The sequence below is a fragment of the Rhineura floridana genome, chromosome 7 (genome assembly GCF_030035675.1).
Source record: "Rhineura floridana isolate rRhiFlo1 chromosome 7, rRhiFlo1.hap2, whole genome shotgun sequence".
NCBI lineage: Eukaryota > Metazoa > Chordata > Lepidosauria > Squamata > Rhineuridae > Rhineura > Rhineura floridana.
In genome coordinates this window covers 8348721-8361168 of record NC_084486.1, presented here as the reverse complement: position 1 = coordinate 8361168, position 12448 = coordinate 8348721, and the positions used below count along the sequence as shown (strand labels likewise).

The 12448-nt window shown below is 44.0% G+C and overlaps 1 protein-coding gene across 5 annotated transcripts in view; it reads right to left on the bottom strand.

Moving 5' to 3' along the window:
- ADK (adenosine kinase) overlaps positions 1 to 12448 on the bottom strand; it is a 466326-nt gene that overhangs the window by 78291 nt on the left and 375587 nt on the right. For all 5 annotated transcript variants that reach the window (XM_061634839.1, XM_061634838.1, XM_061634840.1 and 2 more), the window contains one exon: positions 10685 to 10799. In XM_061634839.1, coding sequence (XP_061490823.1) covers positions 10685 to 10799 — 115 coding nt within the window. The remainder of the gene's footprint in view (positions 1 to 10684; positions 10800 to 12448) is intronic.

Genomic DNA, 12448 nt, shown 5'->3' with positions numbered 1-12448 from the left:
CCCAACCATGTGATTTAAAGCAGAAGCCTTCAAGAGCATGTTAGCATCCATCGTGTGACAGCTCACTGGTCTTACTGTATGCAACATTAAAAGGCATCTCCCCATAAACTATAGTTCTCATAAACTATTTTATAACATATTGTTTGTGGGAATGTAGAAGGCTAATCCAAATTCAAGAGGAGAGGAAGGGTATATGAGAGTGTATGGGGGAAACAATAACAAATTGCTGTATCTTTTGAGAATTGCCCCACAGGCCATGCATTTTTATGTTCTTAATCATTATTAAACGACTTCATGTCACACACTGCCTGGCGAATGGCTGTGTTCTGACACAAGAATGAATTACAAATGTAATGGAAGATCAAGCTATATTAGAGGGACTGCCTCTGGGAAATGAAAATCTTTAATTCTCTTTTATTATTGACATTTATTTGGCTGCCACGAATAACAACACAGCAAAGAGATTCAGCTATGCTTCTGTGCTGAGCAGCTTATCCCTGGGCTCAAAACTGACTTAACATTTATCATGTTTGCTTACGTAGCTGACATTGTGGCATACACTTCTCTATTCATCTTGAATTTATTAGGCTTCTTTTTTTAAAAAAAAGAAAGTGCATCTCCTATTTTTACTTAATTTTCATAAGGAACAAACAACATGGTTGGAAAATATTAGTCAAATGCACTTCTAATTACGAAAAAGAATATCTTAGAGTGGGATAATGGATATGCTATCATTTCCAGAATGAAGAATGAAAAAATGCTCATTGAAAGAAGCTACTAATGGTACACATAAATGGTACTTATTATCATCTTGGTTCAGCCAGCCACAGAAGACAGTGGGAATTGCTTAAATTCTGAAGTTGTCCCAGAAGGAATAGTCATAGATTAATTTAAAGGGATTGGGGCAGGGGCTGCTCTCATCCTGTGTTTTTAAAAGCTAGCTTAAGACAAAGTGGAGTCAGAGGCAGAAGCAATACAGGAAGTCCCATGGCAACAGAACAGAGCACTGTGCATGGACACACTACACGGTTCAAGGTCTATAATGCACTGATTAAAAATGTACATGCATTTATTCATTGTCTGAATAAGCCCTGTATCACCTCTATGACTTATGCATTGCCTAACAAAACTGTCACTAGAGCAGATGCCTTAACAGCACTAGTTAGGGTTATGAAGCTCATCACCATGCAGGAGGTAAAAGAGTACTGAACCATGAGTGAATACATTTTCTTGCACAAAAATATGACAAAAGCTTTCTCCACTATAGCACTGTATAGTGCTGTTTAGTCAACTAGTGCAGGCGGTCTAAATCAAAAGGAGTATGTAAATCAGGCAATCATGTTGCAATGTTCATTGGAATATCATAGATCATAATTTCTTTCCCACAAGAGTATCTTTCCCCCCCGTTTCCAAGTGGATGAAAAAGTTGCCAACTTGGAAACTCTCAAGGTTGTATTTTCTGCATTTTTAAATAAAGGCAACTGGAAATTTGTTTTACAAAATACAGACTTTTATTTCCACTGTTACCACTTAAAATAACTAAACTCTTTCAGCAGCTGTTGTATGGTGAACTCTCTGTGGCCAAGACAATTAAGCAGATAAAACTCAAGTCAAAAACTCAAATGCATCAATATTTTCAATCTGGTTTGTAAGAAGCAGCCTACACCACAACATACATAACTGATCTTATAAAACATCCCCTTCTAGGATGCACATCTTAACGTGGTGAGGGGGTTTGGGAGTGTCGAACAAGCTGAGAGCAATACCGTCAGGAGTCTAGACCAAGAGGCTAGACTCCTAGCAGAGGCACCCAAAGAGGAATGGTCAAAGCTGAAACACCAGACTAAGATGCATCCAAACTCAGAGGAAGGCAATGGTAAACCACCTCTGAATATCTCTTACCACGAAAACCCTTTGAACAGAGTATCCAAAATGCAACACGAGATAGTGCTGGAAGATGAGACCCCCAGGTTAGAAGGCACTCACCGAGCTACTGGGGAAGAACAAAGGACAAGTACGAGTAGCACTGTGACTAATGAGGCAGCTGGGTCAAAGCCGAAAGGAAGCCCAGAGGTGAAAAGAGAGTCCAGAGTTGTACGACGTACACAATAGGAACATGGAACGTGAGAAGCATGAACCAGGGAAATTTAGAAATTGTCAAGCAAGTAATGGAACGTATCAACATTACAATACTTTGTGTGAGTGAATTAAAATGGATGGGAAAAATGGAATTGCTTACCGTGAATTTCTATTCCCAGGGCTTCCTGGAGGACAGTCATTGGCCTTGGGAATGGTGCCTCCCTCTGGGTCAGCAGGCAGGGTCCACTTCCAATGACTTCACCCTGGGGGAGGGGCCATCCCACTCTCTCCAGACCGGCTGGACAAGCAAGATCACCCCTTCGCCCCCCCCAGATCACCTGACTCGGTGTCGGAGTCCATCCTTCCAACATTTCCTGACTTGAACAGAAACTGAAGAGAGGAGTAGAAATTGCCAGAAAATCCCCGGGTGACCTCAACTACCACCCCACATGTAGGGCGATGGCAGAATCCACTAACCCCTGACTTGCATAGACTGAAAACACCAGAATGAAGCGGCGGGGACTGTCCTCCAGGAACTCCCGGGAATAGAAATTCATGGTAAGAATATCCATTTTTCCCTGGAGGTTCCTGGAGGCCAGTCATTGGTCTTAAACAGGGTGGGATTCCGGAAATGCAGGTCACATCTTAACCACCCTCTGCAAGACTCTCCGCCTGAAGGCTGCATCGGCAGAGGCCCACAAATCGACTTTATAGTGTCTAGCGAAGGTGTGAACAGAAGCCCATGTCGCTGCCCTACAAATGTCTAGTATAGGAAAGCTACCCTTGTACGCTGCTGATGTAGAAGCCCCCCTCAAAGAATATGCTGTTAACCCCCCCGGGGGAGATTTTCCCAAAGACTGGTAGGCTCGAACTATCGCCTCCTTAAGCCAGTGGGAAATTGAGGAGGGAGAAGCCTTACCTCCTCAAGAGGTCCCTCCAAAAGATACAAACAATGCTTCCGATTTTCTAAAACCTGACGTCCTGTCCATGTAGAAATGCAGAGCCCTACGCACGTCCAGAGTGTGCTATGCCTTCTCCTTAGGAGAAGAAGGAATTGGGTAAAATGACAGCAAAACCAACTCCTGAGCCCTGTGAAAGAGCGAATTGATTTTAGGAATGAAGGAGGGGTCTGTCCTCAGGACCACCCTATCCATGTGAAAGATACACAACTGAACATCAGAAGAGAGACCCCTGAGCTCTGACACTCGCCGAGCAGAGGTTATTGCCACCAGGAACACCGTCTTCAGGGTTAGTAACTTTAAACTGCATGTGACTAGTGGTTCAAAAGAAGGACCCATGAGCACTAAGTACCCAGTTGAGGTTCCATGAGGGGAAGCGATGGACCACTGGGGGATTCCTCAGGCCCATCTCCCCTTCATGTGAAGAAACTGAAAAATCTCCCCTGCATCCTAAAACACTGCTTAATGGCTGCTGCTTGTCGTTTAATTGTATTGGTGCTAAGACCCTTGTCCAAAGCTGACTGCAGAAACCCCAGGAAATCTGCAATGTTCCTGGAAGACAGGTTCCTCCCCCTCGCCTAACACCAGATAAGGAAGGCCCGCCATGTAGAACAGTATGCCCGGTTAGTTGAAGCCTTTCTGGAAGCTAGAAAGTATCCAACACAGCCCCTGAAAAACCCAGCTCCTTCAACCAGAGCCGCTCAACCGCCATGCTGTCAGTTGAAAGAGTTCTGGCCTGGGATGAACCACTGGGCCCTGCCTCAACAGGTCCTCCCTGTGAGGCAGTGTCCACGGTCTCCTTGAGGCCAGGTGTATTATTTCCGGGAACCATGGCCTTCTTGGCCAAAAGGGTGCTATCAGAATCACCTCTGCCCTCAACATTCTGATTCTTCTGATAGTTTGAAGTAAGAGATTGAAGGGGAGAAGGGCATACAGTAGGCCCTCCGGCTAATCCACCACTAAGGCATCCACTCCCTGTGTCCCTTGGGTCTGATACCGAGAGAAGAACTGGGCTACCTGGGCATTATGAGTGTCTGCAAAGAGGTCAATGATCGGGCAACCAAGACGCTTGGTCACCTGGTGAAAAACCTCCGGATGCAGCTGCCACTCCAAGTTGAACGTGGTCTGACTGAGCCAGTCCGCCTTCACATTCTGAAGTCCCGCCACGTGTTCTGCCCGCAGGGACAGCAGGTGTAGCTCTGCCCAGTTGAAGATGTGCTGTGCCTCTTCCATCAGGGTCCTCGACCTGGTCCCTCCCTGATGATTGAGATATGCTGTCGAAGAAACGTTGTCGGTCCAAACAAGAACATGGCAGCCCTGGATGTGTGGAGCAAAAGTCTGCAAAGCTAGCCTCACTGCCCGAAGCTCTAGCCAGTTGATTCTTCATTTGGTTTCGCTGGTCGACCACATACCTTGAGCCACATGTGTCTCCAAGTGTGCTCCCCAGCCCAACATGCTGGTATCCGTCGTCACCACTTTGCGAACTGAGGAGTGTAGACTCACCCCCTGTGTCAGTCTGTGGGAGTCCAGCCACCACCTCAATTGCTGGTGTAGGGTTGGCAAAACTGATATCAACATGTGTTTTGACTGGGAGATCTGGAGTTGAAATGGAATTAACCCTTGGAGTAACGGGCGGAGTGGAACCGGGACCAGCTTACTAAGTTCTGACAGGATACCAGCATGCCTTGTAGCATGGCCAAGGTTATCAAGTCTGCAGACTCCAATGAGACCATCTTCTGCGTTAGAGTCTGAATCTTGGAGACCCTCTCTTTGTTGAGCCAGATCCGGAAGTTCCTTGAGTGTATCACCACCCCCAGATGCAAAATCACCTGTGATGGTACCAACATGTTCTTGTCCAAGTTTACCACAAACCCATGCCTCTGAAGGCACTCCAGAGTGGTTTCCACATCCTTCTGGCACTGAATTCTTGAAGGTGCCCTGACCAGTAGGTCGTCTAGATAAGGGTGCACCCTCACCCCCAGAGTTCTCAGATGCAACACCAGAGCCACCAGGACCTTTGTGAAAACCCTGAGGGAGGAGGTGAGCCCAAAGGGAAGTCCCCTGTACTGAAAATGGCTCTGACTGTAGCAGAAGCGCAGGAGTCTTCTGTGCTCCCTGTGGATAGGGATATGAAGATAGGCCTCTGACAGGTCTATGGACGCCATCTAGTTGTTCTGAGTGATGGCCTCCAAGATGGACTTCAGTGTTTCCATCCGGAAGCGTTTGTAGGCCACCTTCTTGTTGAGCCACTTGAGATCAAGTATCACTCTGGTACTCCAATTTTTTTTCAAAACTAGAAAGAAAATGGAATATACCCTCTTCCCCTCTTCCAGACTCAGGACAGGTTCTATTGCTTGTACTGCCAATAGGTGACTGATGGCCGCTGTAAAGTTCTGATGTTTGTGTGTATCCCTGGACCTTGGTGTGGCTATGAATCTCTCCCTTGGTTGTTTGGAGAACTCCAAGGACTATCCGTAAGAAACAGTTTTGAGAACCGACGTCCTTCTTGGCATTTGGGAGGGCTTTCTTTTTGTCCCTTGTTTCCACCAGCACCTTATCCAGAGGGTCCCCAAATAACCTGGACCCGCTAAAGGGGTAGCTTGCCAAACGACTCTGGGAGCCCGGATCCACCTCCCAGCTTCGTAGCCAGATGTTGCGACGTGCTACTGTGCTGGCTGCCATTGCTCTAGCATTGAACTACCAGGCGTCCCTGGAAGCATCTGCTTGAAAGGCTGATGGTATAGAGATTTTCTTCAGCCCTTTCTTAATGTCTTTGGGAACATCCTCTCTGGACGTGAGCTCCTCTGCCCAGAGCATGCAAGTCCTTGCCATCACCGATGTAGCTGCAGAAGCCCAGAATGCAGCTGCCTCTGCTTCAAAGTCCCTTCTCAGTGCAATTTCCACATGCTTATCGCAAGAGTCTCTGGGCCCCCTTCTCCCTCTGATGGGATGGCCGATGATGAAGATAAGGCAGCCATGGGTGAGTCCACAGCTGGAGTTCTCAACTGTTCCATCACTTTGACTGGGAAGGAGTAGTGCTTGTTGACAAGCCCGTGTGTCACTTTATGTTTTGTGGGATTCGCCCATTCCTGCTTCCACAAAACATGAAAGGAATCCAGAAAGGGAAGGCTGCCTATTCGTGGTCGACCCTCCAGAAAAGCAGATCTGGAACCTTTTGAAGTAGAGGGTGTTGACGTTTCCAGGTTCTTCTCATTTTCTTCAGAGAGTTCCAGGATCCGCCTACACTTAGCTATAAGGGTGGAAAAATTTCGGCCTGGAAAAGCCTGCCCTTGGAAGGCGGGGCTTCCAGCTCTTCCTCTGAAAGCTCCCCCTCCTTCCTGTCCTCTGAAAAATACCGCCCCCCTGAATCTGAAAGTAGCCCCAAAACAGTCACCACTGCCTTACTATGTCTCCTTTTCCTAACCCTTTTCCCCTTGGTTTTGTGTTTAGACTTAGAAGAGCATTTGTGGACCTTGCCATGGCTCTATTTCGGCTCTGGGGATGACTGGGAAGACGAGGGGGGAGAATGGTGGGAGGAGGAGGAGGAGGGGAGGAAGAGGAGGAGGAAACTGGAGATGGGGACCTCGCTTGCCTCCTCTTTGCCTGAGCCCTCTTCTGGGAAGGCTTCCTCTTTTTCTTTTAGGGATTTAGGTAACTCCTGTTCCCCTGGAAAAGGCAAAAAATCAGCACTCACCCCCTCCTCCATTTGCTGGTTGCACATGTTTGGCGCCAAAACCTGGCCACGCCTCTCCTCGATAAGGCTGTGGCTGGAGGCCTCAGGCTCCTCTGAGAGGCAGCCTCGATCCGCCTCCTCCATGGCACCTCCGTGCGCTGCGACCCCACCCGATCCTATGGTGAGGGTTAGGGGGGCCGATAAAGCTGCTCTTCCTTCAGCATCTGAGAAATCAAGCTTCTCCGCTCAAGCGTGGTGGGGGGACAAATCTCGTCGGTGCAGCAGCAGCAGCAGCTGCCACTTGTCCAGGTAGCGGTCGCACCTCTGCGAGGGAGAGACAAATCCCGCTGCAAAAAGCCTCCCTCCTCGCACCAACGCACCTAAGTGAATCCCTGCCCCCGCGCTAAGCTAAGGACGGCTGGTGGGGTGGGGAAAGGGAGGGCAGAAGAAGAAAGAAAGAAAGAAAAAAAATGATAAAAGGGTGAAGTTTTAACACTGAAACTCTTATGGAGCTCAGCAGGACCCAACCGAACACTGCAGCAGGCAGGGCTGGTCTGGGGAGAGCGGGATGGCCCTTCTCCCAGGGTGAAGTCATCGGAAGTGGACCCTGCCTGCTGACCCAGAGGGAGGCGCCATTCCCAAGGCCAATGACTGGCCTCCAGGAACCCCCGGAGAATGGGACATCTTCAATGAGGCAACTGCAAAATACTTTATGCAGGAAATGAGAAATTAAGAAGAAATGGGCTTGCTTTAATAGTGAGAAGTGATGTAGCAAAAGCAATTAGTAGCTATAACGCAAGGTCTGAGCGAGTGATATCAATGAGATTTAACACGAAGCCTATTAACATAACCATCATCCAAGTCTATGCTCCAACGGCACACAGAAGAAGAGGAATTGGAGAGATTTTATGCAGAAGTACAGGAAGAAATCGATCATACACCAAAACAAGATGTGCTGATAATCATGGGGGACTGGAATGCAAAAGTAGGGAACAGAGAAGAACTAGGAATTGTGGGGAAATGGGGCTTAGGAGACAGAAATGAAGCAGGAGAAAGACTTACTGAATTCCATGAAGCCAATAATTTGTTTCTTGCAAACACATTTTTTGAGCAAATGAAAAGACGACTGTACATATGGACATCAACAAATGGTCAATATAGGAATCAAATTGATTATATAATTGGTAGCAGAAGATGGAGAATGTCCATACTTCCTGCAAAAACAAGACCAGGAGCAGACTGTGGTACAGATCATGAACTGGTAATATCAAAAATCAACAAAGCAATCATAATGCCAAAATACAATTTAAATAACATCCCAGAAGCATATAAAGATCAAATAAGGAACAGATTTGAGCCTTTAAACTTACTTGAGAGAACCAGAAGAACTATGGATTGAAGTCAGAGACATTATCAGGGAAGAATGCAAAAAACCCACCAAAAAAACTCTAGTTACAAAGAGAGAAAGACCTCAATGGATAACTGAAGAAACTCTTAAAATGATTAAAGACAGAAGGAAAGCAAAAGCAAAAGGAGATAGAAACACGGTTAGAACCCTAAATGCAATAATACAGCGACTAGTACGTCGGGACAAAGAGAACTATTACAATAGTTATTGCATAGAAATAGAAGAGGACAATAAAAGGGTAGACCAACAGCCCAATTCCAAAAGATTAGAGAAATTAAAGGGAAATTTAAACAAGAATGGGGATGTAATCAACAGGGGAACACACTGACTGACTGAGATAAAATAAAAGGAAGATAGAAGCAATACACTGAAGAACTCTATAAAAGAGATGACAGGATGACAGATTCATTCACGGAGAACCATATGATGAAGAACCAGAAATTTTAGAATGTGAGGCAAAAACTGCTCTTAAAATACTTGGAAGAAACAAATCACCAGGAACAGATGGCATACCAACAGAATTGCTACAAGCTACTGAGTGTCCAAATTTTGACAAAAAATTGTCAACAAATATGGAAAACTAAACAATGGCCCAGACTGGAAGCATTCAATATACATCCCAATTCTGTGCTTTATAGATTACAGCAAAGCCTTTGATTGTGTAGATCATGAAAAAATATGGAATGCTTTAAAAGAAATGGGGGTGCCACAGCATCTGATTGTTCTGATGCTCAACCTATACTCTGGACAAGAGGCTACTGTAAGGACAGAATATGGAGAAACCGATTGGTTCCCCATCGGAAAGGGTGTGAGACAGGGCTGTATTTTATCACCCTATTTATTTAATCTATATGCAGAACATATCATACGGAAAGCAGGATTACAACAAGATGAAGGAGGTGTGAAAATTGGAAGGAGAAATATCAATAATTTAAGATATGCAGACAATACCATACTACTAGCAGAAACCAGTAATGATTTGAAATGAATGCTGATAAAAGTTAAAGAGGAAAGCACAAAAGCAGGACTACAGCTGAACGACAAGACTAAAGTAATGACAAGAGAAGATTTATGTAACTTTTAAGTTGAAAGCGAGGACATTGAACTTGTCAAGGATTATCAATACCTCGGCACAGTCATTAACCAAAATGGAGACAATAGTCCAGGAATCAGAAGAAGGCTAGGACTGGGGAGGGCAGCTATGAGAGAACTAGAAAAGGTGCTCAAATGCAAAGATGTATCACTGAACACTAAAGTCAGGATCATTCAGACCGTGGTATTCCTGATCTCTATGTATGGATGTGAAAGTTGGACAGTGAAAAAAGCGGTTAAGAGAAAAATTAACTCATTTGAAATGTAGTGTTGGAAGAGAACTTTGTGCATATCATGGACTGCAAAACAGACAAATAATTGGGTGTTAGAAGAAATTAAACCAGAACTATAATCAGAAGCTAAAATGATAAAACCTTGATTATGATACTTTGGACACATCATGAGAAGACATGATTCACTAAAAAAGACAATACTGCTGGGGAAAACAGAAGGGAGTAGAAAAAGAGGAAGACCAAACAAGAGATGGATTGATTCCATAAAGGAAGCCACAGACCTGAACTTACAAGATCTGAACAGGATGGTTTATAACAGATGCTATTGGAGGTTGCTGATTCATAGGGTCACCATATGTCGTAATCGACTTGAAGGCATATAACAACAACAATGAAACATAGCTGTGATTTTTTTAGAATCAGCAAGCAGATTTTTTGTCAGCTGGGTACATGCACAGGTAATTGAAATCCTAAACAGACTGGATTATGGTGATTACTACAATAAAATCAATGAAATGCAACATTTCTGAGCACCCAAATTTACTAGGTGATACCAATGGTATTCCCTCTGTTGATGGAAAGCATTTGTCAGTGGAATGGGGAGGGAGGCAATTTATGGTGTTTCCTTCGCGTGCCCCCCCTCAGCAACTTCCTAAAAACATACTGAAGAGTCCCGCAGTCCTCCTGACAGTGGAGGAATGTTTAATGTTTTAACTTTTGTGTCAGTGACCTTGTCCTTTACCATTGTTATAGGTTATTATATCATCACAGTTTTCAAGAAACTCCTGAGTTACTACCTCTGTCCTACAAAAGCAGGATTCTCCTATATTTAAGGTAACAAATACTCAAACTACTATCTAATCTTCTCTTTAAAGTCTGTTGGAAGTGAAGCCCTCTCTATTCCTTTAACTAAACTTTTTGTTTTAACTGGAGACAATTTCATTTTCTTCTCCTTTTCTTACTTCCCCTGGGAAATAGTTGTTCTCATGCTGCTTTACCTGCCCACTCCTACCTTCTTTTTCACAACTGTACAAGTGCACTTCATCATTTACTCAGACATCAGATGTCCTTATGATATAATTCTTAACCAACTTTATCGGAACCATCTCATTTGTGTGCATCCTTTGTGAAATGTGGTGTTCAGAATTCAACACAATATTCCCACTGAGACCCAACCAGTGCTGAATGGAGTGTTATTTCCTCATGACTCTTGGATATATAATGCTTAAGAATGATGTACCTGTGGCCATAATAGTGTCATCCTTCCCTTGGGTGAATACGACAATTCGCTGTCTTTTAAGGTTCGCTTTTGGCAAGGCTTGTGCCTTCCGGGCTATCTCTTTAATGTCTTCAGTCTAGTAAAAAAGAAGAAGTCTTTTAAGCAGTACAAAATACCAAGCATGAGATTATAACCTTATTAGTAGAGTGTAAGAAAAGTACTGTGTAGTGAGATATGAAAATGGACTTTTGCATTCAGGATCAAACTGCGGTCTGACAACCGTGTATGGTTTAACTAACTGTGATTAGAATCTCAGTTTGTTTTAACGTGAAAGTGGAAGCATTTGCTTTTCTCCTTAGTGAAAGGAGAGGGATGGGCAAGCACTCAAGCCAAAGGCTTGTTTGCATTCACCTTAACCATGGTTTAGATTGCCAAATCAACAAGAAGTCTGTTCAGCACAAGCTTTTCAAATTTACTCTAATTGCTCAGGAAATATATTATCTGTGACTCAGCAGACTCATAGCTATGCCAAGAGTCAGTGAAGCAGAAAATGCTGCTTTACCCATCTGTACTGCCTACCCCCAGATGAACCTGCCTAATTATGAAGATCTTCTTTACAGATCCTTCTTCAGGAAACATTACCTCCAAAGGTACAATGGGTGATGATTTGGGACAGGCCCTTTCTGTGATGGCACCCCAGTTATTAAATTCCCTGCAGAAATGTTCACCTGGTGCCAATCTTACTAAGTTTTGGGTGCCAGATGAAAATGTTTCTCTTTCTCTCTACTTACAGTTGACTGTAAGTTTTGTTCTTTCTGCTGCTATGGAATCTTTCTTCTCAGTGGTTTTACATTCTATTTTAATCTAGTTTTAGACTGCTCTTTGCTGCACATACCACTTCATAAAGAAGGTGGAGAGAACACATTTTTGAATGCTCCTCCAAGTGAACCCCCCCACACACACTTAGGAAACTAGCAATAGCTTATGTTGTCCATGATATGCTAGTTTTCAAAGTAGAGGCAAGCCCCCCTTTTAATGTAGGGGAGCATTAAGAATGCAGCTTCCTCACCCATTTCCAAGATGGTTCAGTCCAGCAACTACTACTTATCTAATATGTTTATTGATCCATTGATTATTATGGCTACTACCACCTGAACTTAACCCTGTGATATAGCTGCTCATGCAGGTTTGATACTGTGCCCTAAATCAGAAGCCCAAATCTTCTATATTAAGACATGCTAGTCTTGCCTAAAGAAGAAGAGGTGGTGCTAATTTAATATTTTTTATGCTATAGGTCCTATAAGCAACTGTCTAACTTGTACCTTTAGGCAGCTTCTCATAGTGTTCTCAAATAGCAGCCAATGAGAGCCCTGGTTCTATCATTATTTTCCCTTTAGTTTTTACTATTTCAGAAATACCTAATGGTGGAGCATTTTCAATGCTCCTTTAAAAAACCCTTAAAAGACACTTTATCAAATATTATACATCACTGTTGGCAGATCTGTTATGTCACTTGCCGCCAAGCAAAAGAGGCAATATGGGATAAGATCACAATCACTGTGTGCTTTACCAATGCACTGTAATCAAACGTGGCAGATTTAGGATACTCAGCAGAAACTGTGCTAGAAGCAAAAGAATGTGCTAATGGAAAGGTTAATACAAAGGTGTTTAGCAGACATTGACAAAAGCATTTTGTCACTCAGTGTTAATTTAAACCAGACATGTCTAAGTTCTTCAGCTTAAGGAAGAAATGAAAACATAGAAAGGGCAAGGCTAATATATCAC